Below are 22045 nucleotides of genomic sequence, written 5' to 3' on the forward strand. Positions count from 1 at the left end.
TACAGGATTGTTATGAATAACTGCCCAAAGCAAAAATTGTTGCTTGAGGGAAGCCACCCAATCTTATATACAGATACACAAAACCAAGGAGTATCATATATTCAGAAATATATTTTCAAAAGGCACAGTTCATGTTCAAAGAAAAAAACTCTTCAAAGCAGGCTTTGCTTCTTCTTGTTTGATTTTTATTCGTTCTTATTTTCTTAAATCCAAAAACAGTCACTTCAGAGGTTGATCAAGTATATTATTTTACAGCATACAGCCTACGCGTTTCGTCCTCACAGGGACATCATCAGGGCTGTGAAAAGTAAAAGAAAGAAAAAGAGAACTATAACTAACTGTTAATCATAAAATAACAATCCACTTTAATTTCTAGCTTGCTAGCTGGAAAGGTTTCTAATACATAAAACATTTCCCAATAATTTTCCAGCCGCTCACTGTCAACACTCTTGAGTCATTATCAGAGCGAGCCTGCCTATTTGACATTCTACTCAACAGAAAAATAAATCAATTGAAACCTATGACAGAACTCTATGTGCATACATTCAATAACAAAAAGAATACATTATATGCCTGTTCAATGCATTGTTGCCATGTGCAAAAGAGAATGAATTAATTCTCAAATATAGCCAGCCTGGCTCTGCCCCCTATCTGGAATGTTAAAAAATAATTATGAGTGCTCACCTTAAAACAAGTGAGAATTTGTTTATCGTGAGATTCTTCCTTATAAATTAAGTAGTTGAAAACGGATGCGACTGTGGGGATCTCCAGTAACTATAACTTGTAAATATCTCGTATCAAGGAATCTGAATAAAGAGAACACAAAAAGAGATTCTATTTTATGACACGGCAGGTTAGTTTTAATTATCAACAAAGGTTAAGTTTCCATTTCAAGAGAGGTGACAATATCACACTCTCTGATGTCACAAGTAACTGTGGTAGTTACTTAGACCTCCTAGTAGCAAAGAGTTCCAAAGCATCCACATTTACCCAAGGGCCCCAAAAGAACATGAATCCTACCAATCAAAATTTCATCCACGAAGTCCATCCCTTGCTTTGGTGACGTCCAAAATGTAAATAATCAATCTAAAAGCAAAAAGACAGGGATTCCCATTTATGAAAACCATGCCCCGTATAACACTAAGCCCTAGAGCGTAAAAGGAAATCTCTAGCGATAACCTACCTCAGTTTCTAGATATCGGGTTTCACTCGAATCCGTACTCCATGACGACCCGCCTGGTAAAGAGTTGACAATGGAAGGACTGTGAGCAGCATTATTTAAATCGTTCTGTAACCAATGAGCGTGTGACTGATTTTGCGCCAAAGCGCAGTACGATCATTGCTCACGGTTCCCTATAACGTCCGCATGCTATGTTGCCTATTAGCGAAAAAGAAAAAACATGTTCCGCTTGGTCTACCGCGGAAATCCACGTAGTATATCTGGTTTAGTCTTTGTCCAATGAAATCTAATGAAAAAGTGGCAAGCTGGTCTGTCCATGTTGTTCTCTCAATCTTATATACAATAGAGCTTTGTTTCTACATTCTCTAAACTGTCCATGATTTGAGGAAGGCAGGCTTTATTTTAAGTATTTAGGCAAGTTGTACCCTTTTTCTTTCTCTCAATACTCTTTCCACTGTTCAGCAACAGACTGATTTTATAACACATTTTATTGATTTTTTTTGTGAGGAAATACACTCAAGATAAAAAGGAGAATTGTGTCCCACTCAGTACCACACCTGTCTCCACCCACCTCTCCAGTCCCCATCAAATCCCGGAGGATCTCAGCTCTGCAAGGACCCACCCTCCAGCGCATTTGCCAAACTAGTCCTCTCACCATTTGCCCTAAATGTTATAAAACTATTGTGATCAGCCTCTGGCAATATAAGTTGGTTCCTCCACTTTGGCACACCTATGTGCTATGTTATGTTATGTTATCCGACACTTATAGGGCGTAACTTTCACTCCGGGAAGGATCATGGCCCTAAGCGGATCACTGGGTTGAAAAACTGAACACCAGAGGGTGAAAGTAATGAATTGGATAAGTGCTCTGCTTAGTGCATCAGAGGCTGCAAAGATCCAAGTTTTCAGGGCCTTCCTGAAAAGCATTTCTCATTGGATATGACAAAGGTGGTTGGGAGTTGGTTCCATGCTCTGGAGCCGATCACTGCAAAAGATTTCCCTCCTTTTGAGACCTATCTAAATTCTAGGGGTTTTAGCAGATTGGCGTTAGATGATCTAAGGGTAAGATGAGGTACATAGCATGCAAACCTGGGCCGGAGGTAGTGAGGACCTGAGGAGTGAAAGATTCTGAAAGTGATTATCAGGATCTTGAACAGAATTATTTTATGGATTGGTAGCCAGAGTAATGCTTCCAGGGCATGCTGGATCCCCACTCAGCCTTTTAAGATTTCCATTTGCATGCTATGTCTTTCTTTGCAACCATTGCCACTAGATCCACCAGCACACAATATCCTCTTGCGCCCCTAAACTAATCGCTAAGACCCAGGGTCGGTGTCGGGTCTTTAGGTCTATCTAGAATCCTAGCCAAGGATCAGCCAATTTGTACCCAGTAACACATGATCTCGGGGCAATGTCACACCACAAGGAAGAAATCTGCCTTTGGTATTCAGCACCAGGTACACAGAGTCTTTGTGTCAACATGTAAGTTAAGTACAAGTAATTTAGTTGTACCGTCCTTAGCCGTGCCGAAATCTGAAATAGAAAGGGGGGGAGGGGGTTCCCAATAACGTGTCTTCCAGGTCCTCAACCCAAAGCTCCCATCTCTGCAGAAGCTGTTTCAATGTCTTAAGCGAATTACAGACAAAGGAGCGATGGATCTGGGAGATCCCCCATTAACAATTTGGCCTCCAGGGGACTAAATTTGGGCAGGTCAGTTAAGTGCGGCTGATTTGTGCCGTAGTTGCAAGTATTTGTGAAATTGAGTGCGGGCAAGTGTAAAATGGGTTTGTAGGTCATGAAAAAAGTGCATATGGGTGACATGCATACATCCTCCAGCATTGTGACCCCAATAAGATCCCAATAACGGAACCCTTCCAGCTGTGTAATGTGATCCACCCAAGAGCTGAGCCTTTTTTGGGTTAATTTCTTATCCAAACCTGTAAATCTGTTGGCTGCCCGCCATACCAGAAAGACCATCCTGTAAATCTTCAGGAAATAAAGTGTGATCGGAAGGCTGTTTAGGAAGTGCATAGCACTGTCCAAATCGAGGCGCGCTACCTCTAGTTTCTAGGCTGGGTCACTCCAACCTCCTATAAAACCATTCATGAATACCTAGAAGGTAGGACTCCCAGTAGTACAACTGGATGTCCACTGCTCCCAACCCACTATCATAAGCTGAACAATGAAATTTAGTGATCGCTATGTGTGGGGGCCTACCCCTCCAAAGAAAGGACCTGAGCATTGTTGTGACTTCAACGAGCTAGGTGTTGGGGATGCAGAGCGAATGTTCTGCAGAGTATAAAGGAAACAGCAAATTATCAGCATTTGTAGGAGTGCAACCTGACCCAAGGTGTTAAGGCAGAAAGTATTCTAGGTGCAAAGACAGGCTTTAGTCACCCGTAGGACTACTGTAGCTCCACCACTTCTAGTTTTAGAACTAAGCGCCAGGACTCCATGGTTTTACACCATTGCAATTTTTGTTCTCACTTACAAGACTGCTTTTGGTTATCTGTAAGCAAAAACATATTGTGGACCATTGTGCTTTAAGTGGGATGAAAAACGTAGGTGGGGTGTCTCCAAAGAGGGAACTGCAACCCCAGGGCTTTAAGTGGAATGCAAAAACTGGGAGGGGTCTGTCAAAGGGGCGTGGCCAATATAATTAAGGGTGTGGCCTTAAAACCCTTAAGCTAAAAATCTGTGCTTAGCATAGTGTTCCACCTGACTGGTATTTTGCTGTTTGCGTCATTGCATCCAGATATAAAATACAGCAAGTAACATGTCCTCTACAACCAGCCTGGACTATTGGCTTTGTCAATGTTTGTTAGTTGTATAAGAAAAATAAGCAGCAACTATGGCTTGAACGTAATATTGAAAAAGCTTCCACTTAAAGCCCTGGTGACACCACAACGATCTTGCTGCTCCTGAGTTTCAAAAAGAGAAGGGAAATCCAGAGAGAAAATATCTCTTTAAAGAATTTCCCTTCCCCTACAACGCTCGCCTGGCATGACATCATGCCATAAGTTCTTCACTAGTGAGAAGTGAGCAGTGAGAGCACGCGCACATCAACGTGCCTGCTGTCACTGCAGTCCGGGAAAGAAATGGACCGCCTTTGCCAGGGCACAAAACAGAGCCTGATAGAGACTCGTTTCGAGGCCCCCTTCAGAGAACTGCCGGTGCTCAGCACCGGTGAGACCCGGCCCACTTAAAGCTCTGTTCAACCCATTGCTTTACACAGCATTATGCATAACCAACATTTGGCTATTGCATCCAGACATATCGTATAGTAACAAACATACCGTTAAAAAAAGACTGACCTATTGACCTTCTGAGTGCTTGTTAGCAGTTTGTTGTAAAGGAGTAACAACAATGATTTTATTGTAAATAATGAGAGTTAGTATTTACAAATTGTCATATGTGACCATCACTAAGAGCTCAGATTACATGTGATGCAGCGTTCCTCCGGAAATAATTTCTAAATCCTTATCACCTTTCCCTGAAGTACAACTTCTAACATATTCTCAAACAGTGGGGCCCGTAACACTGCAAATCACCCATAAACACTTACACTCTACTTCATGGATCGGTGAAATTCAAAGGAAAAGCTGCTGTATCATAGTGGAGTATTTGAAACAAAAATTGAATATTTATACTATTTACACCTGCAGTTTAAATACGACATTTTATTTAGACACACCACCATTGAGATCAATGGATCTGCTAGTAAAAAATTAGGCGTAGGGAAACTCAAGACCAGCTTAATTCTCCATTTATAAAATTTTATTATTAAGAGCAAATTCAGCATATCTAAGATTATTCACTTTATTTATTTACTTCAAAAAGACGACATTTAAAATAAGGTTTAAATTCAGGATAGCTAGAGTAATTTATTTAAGAAAAACTCAAAGATAGACATTTTCATTTGTTTATTATAGCAAGTATTAGCAAAAGACAGATAGTTCCCAAATAACCATCTATTCTCCTAACATCCCTAACTAAACTCTCAGTTAAAGTGCATCTCCCTGTAAAAAGAAATAATAAAATTATGAAGACTCTTACATATCAGCAAAATCAGCATTCTAGCAGCATCTCTGGTAGAATTTGAAGAGGAGGTCTTTCTTCAGTAAAAACAGCACTTTTTATACCTTTTTCACTAGCTCTATCTATCTAAAAGTGTAACTTTCAACCTAAATTTGAGTTCTGATTGGACAATTTTGGGGTGGATGAGCATCATCTTGTCATCACAAATTACTTTTTCCTTCCGTCCGCAATATTCTAATTGTGTCAATTGTTCAGCCAAAGTCCGGCTTAGTCCTGTTCCCTACTCGCAACTTTAGCATGTATTCACACGTTCCGTACCATTGTGCTCATCATTTTGGCAGCCATCTGCACTTCCAGGCTAACATGTCCTTGAACCGTAGTCACTCCAGGCACAAGCAGCTCGCATTCAGACTTGCACATGTGTACTTCTTTTGTGGCCACAATAATCTAGAGACTCCATTTTCTTTTAGGCCTCACGAGTCAAAATGGGAACTATCATAGAAACAAACACAAACGGACGTTACATTTAAGTGATTTAACCCTTCTGTTTACCTCCCCCTTACTAAGGTTTTCCCTATTAGTAGTTACCTAGCAAATAGCCACATATAAGCGCGATATACTCACTTTATCCTCGCTTTTTGCCACAATAACACATAAACAAAAGCGCATTTATGCCGCATTCCATTATCTTAAAGCTGCTCATTAGTTTGGAACATGACAAAATCACATAATTAGGTAATTATGATTGCAACATAAGCAAAATTAGATTCCCGCGTGTATTCGTGTAGGTGCATTTCTTATTCTAAGTTGGTTATTTCACGCATAGCATTCCATTAGTACAAATTATAGTTATTGAAGTGTGACTTCGCAAGGGGTACGCAAAATTTTGCAATTCCACCTCGCTCCATCACATGCTCTTCCAATCCTTCAGGTCTCTCCAGTGAGGACAGTTATGCCCCACTGACTCGTACTGCCTTCAGCCTCAGCTCTCAGGCGTGCCCCATTATGAACACCCTCCCACAACTAGAACTCACCCAGACACCTAAATGTGACTCTGATCATACGTACCATACATGTATTAGAAAACCCAGTAACGTAGCTTTTTGGAACCGAGACCTCTAGGCTTTGCCAATATTTAGTAAAGTCAATTACAATACAAAATTGCACCAAAGCAAAGAGTTTACAAATGTTATTAAAGTAAAAGTCTTTATGCCTGTTATTGTGATTAACATTCTTCTTCCACCAGCTACAGCACAGAGCAGGGACAATGGCCTTGCCCAATTTAGCTTGTGGTTTAACTCCTCCTCACACTAAGTGGTTCCCTTATGTACCAGAGACTACTGTGGCAATGTGTGCTTTTTGGAACCAAAAATATAGTTTTGCTTCTAGACAACGTTTTTTTTTGTACTTTCAAGGACCGAATAGCTCCCTAACAAGAAAGTTTTCCACAGACAAGAAAAATACTGGCGTTGACAAAGCCAAAATCTGTCAGCTAGCATCAGATTGATTGCCTTTGCCAATGTTTGTTTCTGTATTCTAGCCACCCCAAGTGGAAGCTTGCCATTTCCATAATTTAATAAGCACTTAAGTATAACACACATGCTACAGGTAGGAGGCGTTTCCTATTATCTAACTCAGTCAGTGCTACTAATGTTAGTTACTTTCATCAGAAGGAAAAGAGGCTTAGTCATCCATGGCAAGATTCGGCTCTGTATTCTACGAATTTGTTAAAGGTTTCTGCAGAATTCAATTCACACCTACGCACAATGCTCCGGTTGAAAGATAACTGTGCTGTACTTGTGTATAGACCATGTCGACAAGACCAGCACAAAATGTAATAATTCTGTTACGGTTAAAGCAGGTATCCTGTATTTTAATGTAATTCATCGACTTAGTATAGAATCTACATTTTGTGTAAAGTATTTTAAATACATGGTTTGTGCTGGGTTGGGATTAACATACTTAAACAAGCACGGAAAATAAGCAAATAATAAACTGTTTAAAGATGTTTGTGTCCTGTTTTATTTTTCAGCTTTAAAGTAAAGTTCTGCCTAAAGGCTGATGGTAAAGGAAATATACCACGTGACCTTAGTAAGTGAATTTTTTAAATATATACTTTACTGCTTTTACTTAACTATGCGTGTGTCAAATAAAAGGGAATTCTCAATGACATGTCACTGGTATGTCAGAAAATACTTACTTTTAAATATTTTTTTCTGTGTTTACTGGTAGGTAACTTTTGCCTGTTTAAACCACTGCAACGATGACTTGCATGAACATGTGATCACTTATGGAATCCATGTTTAGTACAGTTAATCAGGCAGGACTTTTTGGAAGTCGCATGTTAGGGGATTCAGAAAAATGTACAGTCTCCAAACGGGGATCTTTACAAATTTGTGTATTTTCAAGTACACTCTGAAACTGACAGATTTTACAATAGTGGAAAATCCGGTTTTCTTGTTTAATCTGAGGTGCCAATGCATTTTATCTTTTTAGGTCTCTCCTCTAGACAGCTTTTACCTGTTTTGTTTTGTTTATTTTTAATGGTCTACATATTTTTTATTATGTTTTACAATACATACAAACAATTAGTTGCCCCAACCGTGACAGTGATGCTTCAGTAGTCAAAAGTTAATCATTACAATATTCGTTTTCAATGGTGCCCAAGCTAATATGGTTAATGTCACTCTCTCCCGGTTACAGAATGCAGTCAAGTCTTGCATGTGTAACAACTATAGAAATAAAGGTGTTAACCAGCCATTATCCCAGTCAATAATGATTATAAATCTCAAGTTCTGGCCATTGTATGCTTCAGAGTTTGTTGTAGATTGTAGGGTTGCAGCATCTGGGGGAGGAAGAGTCGTGTGTTCTAGCTAGGATTCCTGTCAGTGTTGGAACCCGGGCTCTAGGATGTAGTGTGGCCGTCTTTATCATGGGGATTGTCAATCTACTATTGTTCAGATAGTGGTGTGTTGACCTCTCTCTCTCTTGGTAAATCTAATGCAGTCAGCATCTCCAACCAGATGCCCACCAGTGGCACTCTATGGAGACACTTGGCTTCTCCTAGCTGCAGAGCTGATCCCTTAGCCTTTGCACAAATGAAAAGCTCTGTCTGCCATCCATTGTGCGGCAGGCCTTCAGGACTCTTCAAAATGGCATGCTTTGTCTGCAAGCTACACCCATTGCATGGTCCAGGGACCTATTCCCCACTCTTGGTCTCTGCCTGCAAGGGAAAAGACCTAACAGTCAGATTTTGCATGCCCCATCTACCAAGGGTTCTTCCCAGATCTGCCACCACTCCCTCCAAAAATGCGTCTATGTGCGGGCGCTGCCACACTAATATGTTTATTTAATTTATTTAATTATTTATTTATCGAGTTTTGCATAAAGTGACCTTGACCCAAAGGTATCAGAGCGCTTCACAGAGTTTACATAGCAGCAAATAAGTGAGTTACATTTCAAGTAAGTATAAATACATAGTGACAGTATGTAAATGAAATATACGAAGGCATTAGGATAAGCTGGTACAGTTTTGAGGTAGTAACAGTATAGAACAGAAAACTATGATGGGCAGTAGAATAGGTGGACGATATAGTAAAGAGGTAGTTAGGGTAGGGCCTGTTGCTGGCGCGGAGAGTAGAGGCGCAGTTTTCCCTGAGGTAGTGGTGCTCAGATTTATTTAGTGTAAGTTGAAGCAAACAAGCCAGTCAGATGCTTTAAAGGGGTGGGTTCAAATATTTGCTGGAGAAAAGTTGTTTCATTTTCTCCTTGAAGTGAGGGAAAGATTGTCGGTAAGTCCAGGGTCAGCGCATTCCAGAGTCTGTGAGCGTTCCCGGAGAAGTAGCAGTTGCAAGATTTCTCTTTCTTAAATTTTGGAGGATTCAGGAGTGGACTGTTAAGGCTTCGTAGAGGTCTCTTTTGACCAAATTTGGATAGTGTATTTTTGAGGTAGGCTGTTTTTTTCATGTGAGTTATGCAAGCAGTTTTGAATATAGCTCTTGGCTCGAAAGGGAGCAAATGAGCTGCTTGAGAATGGGAGTGATCTGGTCGAAGCGCCTATCCTCAATAGAAGTCTAGTCTATGTGCAAAGTTTGCATCCAATAAATGACATCTGTGCCAATTCTGGGCCTGGGTGTGCAGCACCACATTGATTCTTTGTGAGGTAGGTCATGTCAAAGTGATTTAACTGCATGTATTTAAACCTTGTGTTCCTCATCAGTGTGTAGAACTGCTGCAGTGTCTGTGCCCATTCCTTGTCCCTCTCAGCACTCTGACATGCTGCAAACCATTGACATGTGTCGCTAGTAGCATCTTATACAGTATAAGAAACCAGTGTACAACCATCCCCAAACTTGGGCAATGTTTTTAGCGTGTCATCTGTTCGAGGCTCTGAGTCCATGCCCCCCGACAAGTGTCACATTGCACTCTTGATGAAGCCGTATGTCAGGAACTGCCACAAGTGAGTCCGTTCATGGTCTCCAGACTATGCATGCTTCTGAGGGTTCCCTCCTCATAGAGGTCCTCCAGCATCATGAGGCCAGCTTCCCTCCAGTCCTCCAACATCTTTGCCGCAAGGAATCCTGCTCTTGGTGTAGGGAGGGCGACTAATAGCAGGACCGGCATGTAAAGGTGGGCTCCTCTAACTTTGCAAACAGCCCACTTTCAGCGGAGCAATTGTATGGCTAGGAGTTTGGGGTTTGTGTGTTGGGTCTAATGTGGCTCCCATCAGAAGTGCCGCTAAGACCCCTCTCTCCTCCAAACTCGCCAGATCCTGTACATTCTGTCCCGCTAGCCAATTTGTCAGCGATTGCAGTTGTGCAGCTAGGTAGTACTTCTCACAATCTAACACTCCCATCCAACCCCTGCCGGGTTTTTCATTGCAGCACCTGGAGGGCCAATCTGTGTTTGTCCCTCCCCAAATCCGCTCCCATGACAGTGTGTAAAAGGAGCAAACCATTTTTGTGGGACCCATAGCAGCAAGTTGGCAGGTGCTATTTAGTACCTGGGGCAGCACAATCATTCTGGTTAGGGCAATCCGAGCCGTGAAAGGCACCTGTAAGGTGCACCAGAATTTCACACAACCGCAGAGGCTTTCAAGTGCCCTCTCTAGGTTGCCATCCAGTGTATCCACATTGGATTGGTATATGTTGACCCCCGAGTACCGGAAAACCCTCAGCTCCTACCTGATTGCTGCTTTCTGTATAGTCACCAGGGCCACCAACTGGTCGCGTCCAATTAGAAAGGCAAAGGATTTGTGCTAGTTGGTGCACAGCCTGAGATCCAACATAACTTTATCAGGTGAGACACGCTCCACGGCAATCCCTCCATAGGATCCCGGAGATAAATCAACATGTCATCCGCATAGAGGGATATCATAAGTTCTTACTCCCTCAGTGGCCCTCCTCTACTCAGGCCCGCCACCCTGAGTACTCTAGTGAAGGACTCCACCGCCAATGAAAACAGCAGCTGAGAGAGTGGGTAATCCTGCCTTGTGCTCCTGTGTACCTCAAACTCCTCTAAGATAGCCTTGCCCATGGGGACCCTTGACCACGCACCGGAGTATAAAAATGCCACCCATCTGCCCATCCCATACTCTGGTTCATCGTATGCATTACCGCCCGCAGGTTGTGCCATCCTTAGCGTGTCAAAAGCCTTGAGTATATAAATTGATAACGCAATGGCTCTTGGGTAAATAGAGATATCCGTTTCTTCTAGTACCTTTCACAGTCTCCTGATACTGTATGACATGTTGCTTTACGAAATAAAGCTTTTCTGGTCTGGGGGGGATAAGGTGTTGCATATGGGGTTGCAGGGGGGTGGGCTGCACTTTACACAGAATTTTATAGTACAAGTTCAGCATGGAAAGCAATTTATAGGCTGCTGCATCTGGCCACTGATCTGTTGACTTGTGTATGGACATAATGTGGCCTTTCTAGTAGTATACAGTAGGGGTCAACACTGCAGAACCTCGCACACATTTCTGCTAGTTTAAGGGCCAGTAGGTGCACGTGTGTCTGGTAGAACTCCGCAGGAAGACAGTTTGTTTCTGGTGTTTTTGAGCATGGAAGCTCCTTAACAGCAGTCGTAATTTAAAACTCCATTACTGCCCCCCCAGAGCCTTGTCTGTAATTGTGAGTTGCAGCAGCAGGGCACAGTCCAGGTAAGCCTCAATCTCCACCCCTCTTACCAGCCCTGGAACATTGTTTTGCTCCTTATATTGCAGGGTAAACACCTTGTGTATCTCCGTCTGAGAATAGACTACTGTGTCCGCTTAGTTGCGATACTAATGATAGGTCTCCCTCAATCAGCAGGCTGCACCAACCAGGAGAGCAGCCTGCCTGTCCTGTCATCCTCCCTAGGTGCCATGGTGAAATATTCCCTCCTATCTAAGGTTCACAGTCTTTCCTCGGTGGTAGCATAGTTCTCCCTCTCCAGTCCCCTAATTTACTTTTCCAAGGAAGACCGTTCTCTTGTCAGGGTTCTGCGGACACCCACTGACCACCCGTTACAGAAGCCTTTCACCTACAACCTTAAAGGCATCCCAGTCCACATGTGTGTACGTCGCTGTGTGCCAGTTATGTTGAAAATTGTCGCTAATGGCTTCCGCCAATGGCTTTCGGAACATTGGTTCCTGTAGGTTCGTTACTTGGAGTCTCCAAGTCCAGACCATTGGGACCCGCCCGTCCCAGTTCACACTCATGAGAAAGGGATTATAATCTGAAAGTATGCAACTCTGCTACTACAGATGTGTGATATGATCGGCCACTCCATGTGAGCAGATGATCCTGTCCAGGCACACATGAAGAACATGCACTGCTGAGTAGTAGGAATATTCCCTCTTCCCCACGTTTGTCTTTCCAGCTGTCGATCAGGTCCCAAAGTACCAATCAGTCACGGAAGTCTCGAGCTGTGCACTCAGGGAGTCTTGTAGCAGAGACACCAATCCATCCATGTCTGTGTCAGTCATACAATTAAAGACCCCCCCCCTCCGCAATTACCAATGGGTTACGCATGCACAGAGATAACAACTGAGTCAGGGAGTCCAGGAACTGGGTCTGTCTGATGTTTGGGGCATAGACACTGCCCACTTGTAGTGGCCTACCATCAAGCTTCACCTGCCCTAGCACATATCTGCCCTTCCTCTCGGTTATTATGCTCTGGATGTCCCAGTCTCACCCAAATCAAAGCCCTCCTTGCGAAGGATGAGTATCCTGTTGCATACAGCTGTCCCTTCCAGCGCCTCATTAACTTCAGTATCACTCTTATCTATGAGATGTGTTTCTTTTAATAGGGCCAAGTCAACACTCCTGCACATTAAGAAGGACAGTATTTTTTATAGTTTGCTGGCAGATTCCAGTCTGTGCATGTTCCATAAAAGGAATGTGTGCTTAGTCTCTCCCGTTTCTATCACCAATAGTCCTTGGATAGGGGCTCCATGCCATCCTGTTGTGTAGTAATCGAGGGTTTGCTCCCTGCCCTCCAGCGACCTGTGTAGGCCCTAAACCAGATAACTAATGATCATATAATGGACAGATTGGCATGCACTCAAAACATCAATGTTTTGTCAACTTTCCCTCCCCAAGTCAAGCCAGCAGCATCTGTTTGTCCAGTAAATTTTCACTCATAAACAGTTTCAAACCAGTATCACAGTTCGTTGGCGAGAGGCTGATCTTGGGTGGTAGTCACTCGCAGTATCTCCTAGCTATGCCACCTCTAGCCCACAGTTCAACCCCAACTCCCTCTCAGAGCGTCATCCCCTTCTTCCAGATGGATCTGCTGCGTCCTGCTCCCCCTCTCCCCCCCCCCCCCCCCCCCACCACCACCACCACGCTGGCTGGTTCTGGCTACTTATGTTTCCCCATTCTATTTACAAGTCATCTGCCGACCTGGGCGTGTGTCATCACTCTCTGCTGTCGAATTACCATAATTCTCACTGGAGGAGGTGCGCACAAGGGTGGCAAAGGTGTTTGCTGTCTTGAGTGCTGCAGCTTGCTGAAGTTCTACATGGGCCCTTGACAGTCTCCTGGCTCACTACCCACCCCTCTCTCTCTGTAGTCACTACTTTCGTTGGTGCTTCTGTTCCCTCATACATGCATCTGTGCCAGCTTTGTAATTTTCCAGCCAGTCCCACACATCCACAGGGGTCTCGAAAAATAAGACCTGGTCGACAATCTGGACCTTCTGGCAGGCAGGAAAGAGCAGCATGTATTTCAGCCCAGTCTATTTCAGTTCCCTGTTCAAGGTTGTAGTCTGGGAAACTTGCTGCTGTAACATTGTCTACCTGGTAGCAGTCAGTTTTTCGAGCACTTTGCAAGATGACATCCTTGTTGCTGTAATGCAGTAGTCTCACCACCACAGGCCTGGGGGTAGCTGCCCTGGCTGAGGAGGTCTTGCTAGCACTCTGTGAACCTGCTCTAGGGCAAAATAACAGCAACAGGCCTTGTGGGGCCACTTCCTGGGCCGCCCACTTATCAAATAGTCTATCATATCTTTCCTTCGATTTGCCCTGTCAGACCTAGTATGCAATTGCTGTTGTGCTGACTTCAGTCCTCTGCCCTGCGTGAAATTATCTTCACCTCCTTACAGACAAAGTCACCTGCTCACACAGTTTTGTCATGTCCAAGCCAATCTACTGTAAGTTCTCCTCATGTTTCTTGCCTTTATCTGCCTGTTTGCACTGGTCATCATGCCGGATCCCTAGATCAGCGGAGACTTGGTCTATTTTATTCAGCTTATCTGCCGGTGCCGTTGCCCGTTCCCCTTCTGCTGGTGATATCAAGACATCCATTAAGTCCCCAGTTCCATAGTAGGTCATTTATTTCCCAGGGCACTGCCTGTGCAGCGGGGATCTCACTGAGCGTATGTGACCCTTGTCAGTGTCCAGGTCTTGCATCTTTTTCAAGGCGTCAAGTGACCCCAGCTAAGGGCTCCCAGTAGGCATCTCTCCAGGCCTCACCAGTGTCTCAAGGACCCACCGCTCTGCCTTTCCAAGTGGGGTGGTCTTTCTCACCCTTCTCTGCCAGTTACGATCCTCTGGCAGCACATCACTTTCTCTGCTGCGGGGAGGAAACCAGGCCTCTCCAATCCTGGTCTGTCCAAACAGGATCAGCTGCCTCGTACGTGGCCTTCGTATTGGCCGGTTGCACTTCCTGTGTAGCCTGTGAGAAGAAGCAGGTACTGCTAAGGTCCAATAAGTTGCACGTTCGAGGGGAGGAGGATGCCCCTGTTCTCATATCTCCTGGGGTCCGAGGTACTTCTCGGTCCGGCCACCACAATCTCCTGCCTGCTCTGCTCCGCAGACTGACTGCCCTCCGTAAAACAGCAGTCCACAGTTCCACTGCAAGATCATACCCTTGGGGCTAGTTCCCCTTTTGCTTATTTGGGTGGTGTAGCCCACTCCGCCTGCCGCTAGTCACCCCAATGCGGGTGCCATCTCCAGGCTGGGTATCGAGACTGGCTGCATCTCCTGGCTCCTTCGTGGAGCCTCCGTCCTCTCTGAGCTCTTTCTCAAGCGGTTGCCATTTCTCTCTGGTCCAGGGCGCAGCATTCTACCTCGACGAAGGCCGACGCCCGTTGCAGGATCAGTATATGCTGGAGGTGGCCGTCGCAGAACTCAAAATCTCAACACTAACACAAGCAAATGCTGAAAAGACCTGCAAGATCAGTGCTTCCCGTTTACTTTTATATGTAAAATTGTAAATCTCGCAAGTGGGAGTGCATGCACTGTCATGGGCGAAACCTTGAAAAGAGCAGGGAAACTTTTTCTGAAAAACAGATTATGGTAAAAGCTGGCCTGACTTCCTCACCATACCAACATCAGTGCAGCTGTTCCACCAACTGAACCATATTTCATAAGTTCATAGACTTCATTTATTTAGCTTGATCAACTTGCTCATCATGGGATTACCAGAGCATTTTTCACAGCACATCGAAGAAGCCTTTGAATGTTCATCACATAGCTTATCTAGCCACGCACTCCCTCTGCTTTTGAATGTCCAGTTCAAGTCATTCGCCCTTTGCATTGTTACCCCAATATACGTGCTTGACTCTCCCCAAGACAAGGTCATTGCTGAGCAAGGGACACCTGAGCACACTCCTCTCAAAGCACCCAAACAATCAAAACTTAAAATGTCAGATGCATCACAGGTTTCCCCTTTATTGACAAATTGCTAGAAATTAGTAAACATCAACTGAATGAGCATACCGACAGACATCACATCTCGGGCATCTTCCACTCCGCTTTCATATCTGGGCCCACAAAGGAAACTAGTCTTCTTACGCTAGCCGATGACCCCTCTCAGGTTTTTTGACTAAGGACGCTTTTGCTTGGTAGTACTGCTTGGTCTGACCCTATAAATCGCAATATTCTACTATTATGACTTCAGAGTGTGATGGTTTTACATAGAAAAGACCTCAAATGGTTCATGGCTTCACCTCATATAGAGTCAATTACAGTGGAAAAATTAGTGACTCCTCCCATAGCTTTACACCTTCTTCTCTCCACCCCCCACTGTTCACCCTATACATTGAGCCTAACGGTGATCTATTACATTCCCCTGACGTATCTTTCCACCAAAATGTTGGCAATACACTCTTATGCCTAAAATTGGAAGAAACGAGTGGCATTTATTCCTAAACCACTTGCATGCCTAATACACAAGCATGGATGAGACACGTTGATTTAAAATATAACTTGCAAAACAAACATGTTGGATCCTCTGTCCCAGACTCAATCACCAGCTTGGGCAGACACCTTGAACAACATTGACATGCCTCCCATTATAGTTTGACCACATAATGCAAGTTTTGGATGACTTCAAATAGTTACCCTTAGAAGCTTACAGTCCTTACAAGACCGGCATTGTACAAATCACTCCACATTTGCACTCATGAGTGAATACCTTAAAATTAAAATCAACATGTCGGGAAGGAAAAGAATCTCTAGAAGCAAAACACTTTTTGAAATCTTAAAGACTCCTTTTGTGGAAATGCCTCAAGAGCCTAGAACTCACTGCCTTGAATATCTGACTTGCTGCCACTTTTCAGGAACTCAAACTGAACTAAAGAACCACCTTCTAATTTTGTACCAACAACCCCTAAATGCTCTCCTACTCTGTCTGAACATGCATCAGTTTTTATTGTACCTTTCATCCTTTTCAATCTTACTTTAGGTGTCTAACAGCTGCATATGACCCCAATGTTAGCGCTTACATTGTTTTTTCTTTTATGTACTCGATGTAGTTATCAGAATTATATTTTGGTCTTTCCTTCCAGTTTGTACCACCCTCATACAGAAGATTTTGCTTTATTATTTTATTCATGACTTTATCTTATGTTTTTTTCTTTTGTTGGCAGTCTTCTCTTTTTATTATATTCTTTTTCAATTGTTGTTCATGTTGTAATATGCGCAGTCACCACATCTGGGGTCTAGAATGCTCTGTTTAAAAACAACTAAATAAAAATATAACTTAACAATGCATGGGATTTTGGAAAGTGCACCATAACCTCGTTACCATACTGGTTCACAATAAAGAAATTCAGAAGTAAAAAGTGTTCACTGATTACGTTAAATGCAGCTTGCAAGGTCGCAGCAGAATTCACTGCTTTTAGCTGTCAGATTACCACCATTAAAACAAATTATTTTGGGCGCATCTGAACTATCCTGAGATCCTACTAGAGCATCTGTAGAGTTTATATAATAATAATTATTAATATAATTATTATGCAGCATGTTCAGGGTTCATTGCCTTGCAGTTGGCAGTGCACATTACTTACCACTGTAGGCTGCAGAATGGTTTATTTTATTCATTAGGGGTACTCGAAGAAGTGGGAAAGTAAAATTGGACGTTTGGCAGAGGGTAAAGGTGTCATGGGTGTCCTTAGGGGGATTTCTTAAAAGGAGAAATCAAAGTAATGTTTCGTTTCACTGTTTGCTCGTGAGCTAGAACTAGCGGTGTTACCCACACGTTAGTCAGCCACGGTGATTGAAGTGATGTTCAGGATTCCTGCTTACTATTCAGCCCCAAGTGCAGCGGTAATTAAAAGCTGGGCGTCGTTTGCTTTTTTCTTACATTAATTTCCATTAGGATATTGGGTTTATTTTTGAGACAATGAAAAAGGTCCAAAAGGATTCCTGAAAGGACTCTGTGCTGACAGCGCGACCAGGAAATCTCGAGTTTGGGCTAAATCAAGCCCAGTGAAGGAATCTGGCTCGCAGCATTGAGACCCGACAAACGCGTGCTTCCCACTTTGGCTGATTGTAGCTGTTAGAAATTGGGTCTCTAATTGGCAGTGTCTGGCACCCTGTCCAAGAAGGGACACTCATTCTAGTCAGGGTAAATACATTACATACCTAAAATAATCCCTGCTCACCACCTCGGTAGCTTGTCACAGAGCAGTCCGGCTTATCCCAGCGGCATTTGTACCCACACACACAGTAACACAGTGAAAGCACTACAAAAGGACTCCAGTCCAGGTTAGAAAAATAGTCAATATCTATCTGAATAAAACAGGACCAAAATATTAAAACAAACAACACAAATTATGAATTTTCAAAGATTAAATAAAGTTCAGTTCTTAAAAATCAATGGTTGCGCTTGATCAGGACAAAATACCTTAAATGTGTCAAAAATCAAAGGCGAGGCACAGTGGAGGTGAGGAGCCGAAAAAGCCATACTGCTGTGTGGGAGGTGAGGCGTTCCTTGCTGCTAGGCAGCAGGGGTGATGCATCAGTTCCTTACTGTTGGTGTGGAGTTGATGTGCCGTTTTCAGACAGGCAGCCTTGGTTCCTTATTGTGGTGTGGTGTCGATGAAGAAACAGGCTCCCAGGGATGATGAGCTGATGATGCTTCACAAGTCAAGTCGCGCTGCGTCGATCCCACAGCGTTGAAGCAGGCGCTGCGTCAGTTAGGGTGATGCGTCCTGGACTTTCAGCCAATAAAAGAATGTCTGAAAAATACAGGAGGAAGGCGAAAACTTTGGGGAGAACCCTTCAAAAAAGGCCAGTTCCAACAGGAGCCCTCTATGGGTATTCAGCATATGTCCAGCTTAGTTTATTGTCGGCCACCCTGTTCCCGAGGGTTGTCGCCAGGTGCCTCCTCCTTTACCAACTGCATTTCCTTTCATAATTTCTCTCTCTGGATCGTGTATCACCTCTAAAGAGAGTATCAAACACGTTTTGCCCAATATTCAATGCCCTGCTATGAATCTTGAAAATGTTTTTCATAAACTCCTTTGAATACATTTTATTCGCCATTTTGGTTCTTTGCATCTAAAGTATTGTTACTAGGGACCACAGTGCTTTTTAGTTATATTCATTTAGTTCGGCTCAGCTACTTTATTGCTAGACCTAGTAAAAGAAACCTGTGGGAGCTTCTGAAAGGTCTGTTAACTCAGTTTCTAACTGTTCTTTGTGAATTTCTATGTCATTGTTTTTTTAAAGTACGTCTCTGATTTCTCAGTCAAATAATTGTGAATAGAATATAACAAAGCATGTTTTACCTTAAGCAAATGTTTTCGTTAAACTCATTTATTCCTTTCTGAATTTCCTGTTGTGGGGGAGAACTTTGTTGGGAGTTAGATTGCGTTCTTGCTGAAGAGTGCATTGTTTTTTCCATTGAGTATGCTGGAAGTGTTGCGTTTAAGTAAGATGTTAAGCACAGCTGAAGCATTTTTCAATATTCCTGTAAGTACTCGAGTTGGTGCAGTTCCTTATAATGGCTAGCAACTTTCAAAATATTGTCTGTGTCCAATTATCCATGGCCTACACGCTTTCATCCGGCAGGACTAATGCGATAAAACATTAGCGTCCTCACCACTGGAAGAGATGACTAAAGGGAAACAGGAACATTCCTGGCAAGAAGCTGGGATTTCAGGAAAAAGCATGAAGCGCCTAGAAGCAGAAACTTCCGATGACCACCGTAGACCACACACTCCCTAGGAGTAAAACCTCTGCACCCAGCTGGACCTGATGGACTTGCAAGGGCTTCCGGCCATTTCCATTCTAGTCTTGTGACGGACACCCAATGTCACCATGGAGTTTGCAGTCTCAGAACGACCAGAGGGTGTGTAGTAGTCCGACAATGATGGGCGTTATGCACTGGAACACGGTCTGAAAACTGTACCTACTTTGTTTTGAAATATTTTTCCCCTCTTTGAAGGGTGCTGATTACGCACCAATAAACCAGTCTAATCACCTCTGTAAGATTGTTATTCAGCAAGATAGAAAAGACAGCAATTCAGTGCTATCTTGCATCATTGGACCAAACTCCAGCTGGAGAGAAGCCAGGCAGCTAAGCCAGGGAGAAGCCTCCGGATACAGGTGTGACAATTACTGGAAGGAAGGATGCATCAAGGGAAACCGGGAGGTCGAATGAAGAGAGTGAGAAGCAGGACACCTGGAAACGATGACGCAATAAATACCCAGAAAGTTACCCGAAAAAGGGTCAATTTAAAGAGAAAGAGTGTGCCGGGTGGGTGCAGCATCGCAAGACGTTCATAGCATTGTTCGCACGGCAGCCATTCACTGCCACTTGAGCACACATGCCTAGTGTATCACATGGGTACCAGCGAAGCTTACCAGGATTGGCCTCATTTTGTGATCAGGCGACTGAAAAGGGAGTGTAAGGCAAGACAAAAAAGGTATTCCCACCACATGGAGGAGTACGAGGGCATTATTCATGACACAAGGAGTTACCCTCACATTACATTTCTTCAAAACAATAGTTCATGGATCTAATCCAGGACTGGTAGAAATAAAGGTATGGTAAAGTTATCATCAGTGTCAACTTGACCTCATATTTTCGATGTACAAAATAGTTTTCATGTAAGAAAGGCAAGAGGGCAAGTCAAAGAAATACAGTATGCAGAGTAGAAAGAGTGCTAAAATGCAATACCTGATAACACTCTGCAAGACTGATAGTAATTACCTGCTGACTCCAATTGAGGCCAGACACTAAATATTAACAAGCATTGGCAAAGCCAGTAGATCTCGCCTATGTAACCGCTATTGGCTTTGGCATTATATATTTATCAGTGATGTATACCAGAGTGGCAACTGTTCAGCATGGCTACAAGTTAGTGGGGTAAAGGAGAGTGCTGTGGAGTGTTTGAAAGTGGAGTAGAGTGGAATGCTTTGGAGTCGCGTAGAGTGGTGTACAGTAGAGTTGAGTGGCGTGAAGCGGAGTGAAGTGGACTATCATGGAGTAGCGTACAATGTTGTAGAGTGTCATGGAGGGAGTAGAGTGTTATAGAGTGGAAGGGCATAGAGTTGAGTAGCTTAGAGAGGAGCACAGTGAAGGAGTTGATTAAAGTGTTGTGGTGTAGAACAGAGTGGACTGATGGAGAGGGTGTTGTGTAGAGTGGTGTAAAGCAGAGTAGATTGTCATAGAATAAAGTGGAGTAAAGTACCATAGAAGGAGTTGCGTAGAGCGTCATAGAGTGGTGTTGTAGAATGGCATAGAGTGGAGTAGAGTGCTATTGAGTGGAGTGGCACAGAGTGGCGCTGAGTGTTTCAGGGAGAAGAGTTTAATGGAGTAGAGCATCATAGAGTGGAGTAGAGTGGCCTAGAGTGAAGTGGCTTAAAGTACAGTGGTGCAGAGTAGTTTGACATAGAGTGCAGTGGTGTAGAGTGTATTGGTGTCGAGTAAAGTGGTGTAGAATTCATTGGTGTAGAGTGCAGTGACATAGAGTAGCTTAGAGTGCAGTGGAGTGGCTTAGATAAGAGTGGTGCAGAGTAGATTTCAGTGGTGCAGAGGGACATAGATTGAAGTGATGCAGGGTAGAGTGCAGTGGTGAAGAGTGGTGTAGAGCTGAGTGTAGTGCAGTGGCATAGAGTGCAGTCATGCAGAGTAGAGTGTCAGAGGGCAGGGTAGTAGTGTTGCAGATTAGAATGGTGCAGAGAGCAGTGATGTAAAGTACAGGGGTGATAAGTAGAATAGAGTGATGTAGATTTCAGTGGCGTAGATTTCAGTGACCTAGAGTAAGAGTAGAATGTTGAAAAGTAGTTGGCGTAGGGTACATTGGTTTTCAGTAACGGATGTAGAGTGCATTGGCATAGAGTGTAGTGGTTTAGAGTACAATGACATAGCATAGAGTACAGTGGCATAGATTAGAGTGTTTCTGAGTGGAGTGGTGCAGGGTAGAGTATAGTAGTGCAGGGTAGCGCATAGTGGTGCAGAGTAGCAGGCAGTGGCATTGAGTACAGTGGTGTAAAGTAGAGTGCCACACCCTTGATTGCAGTTGAGTAGGGTGGCTTAGAGTAGATTGTTTCAGAGTAGAGTGAAGTGGTGTAGAGTGGATTGGTGCATGGTAAAGTGAAGTGGTATAGAGTAGTAGCGTAGAGTGCATTCTTGCAGAGTGGATTAGCCTAGACTGGAGTGGTGTAGAGTGCAGTGGTGCACAGTAGATTAGAGTGGCGTGGTGTACATTGGCGTAGAGTGCACTAGAGTGGTACAGAGTACAGTGCAGTGGCATAGAGTGAAGTGGTGCAGAATAGAGTGGCATAAAGTTCAGTGGCAGAGAGTGTAGTGATGCAGAGTAGAGTGCAGTGACGTAGAGTGGTGAAGAGAAAGGGATGGAGTGGTATGGTGTAGAGTGCAGTGTCGTAGAGCTTAGTTGCATCAAGTGCAGTGGTGCAGAGTAGATTGGAATAGCGTGGAGTGGTGTGAAGTGTATTGGTTTTGAGGAAAGTGATGTAGAGAGCATTGGTGTAGAGTTCAATGACGTAGAGTGGCGTAGAGTGCAGTGGCGTAGAGTAGATTGTATTAGAGTAGAATTAAGTGGCGAAGAGTGCTGTGGTACAAGGTAGAGTGGAATAGAGTAGTGGCA

The 22045-nt window shown here is 43.7% G+C and overlaps 1 protein-coding gene across 1 annotated transcript in view; it reads left to right on the forward strand.

Annotated features, from left to right (window-relative positions):
• Nucleotides 1–22045, forward strand: part of ITGAV (integrin subunit alpha V) — a 372076-nt gene that overhangs the window by 203392 nt on the left and 146639 nt on the right. Inside the window, exon 16 of the mRNA XM_086955459.1 lies at nucleotides 7251–7309. Coding sequence (XP_086811585.1) covers nucleotides 7251–7309 — 59 coding nt within the window. The remainder of the gene's footprint in view (nucleotides 1–7250; nucleotides 7310–22045) is intronic.

This window comes from Lissotriton vulgaris, chromosome 2_1 (genome assembly GCF_964263255.1).
Source record: "Lissotriton vulgaris chromosome 2_1, aLisVul1.2, whole genome shotgun sequence".
Lineage (NCBI taxonomy): Eukaryota > Metazoa > Chordata > Amphibia > Caudata > Salamandridae > Lissotriton > Lissotriton vulgaris.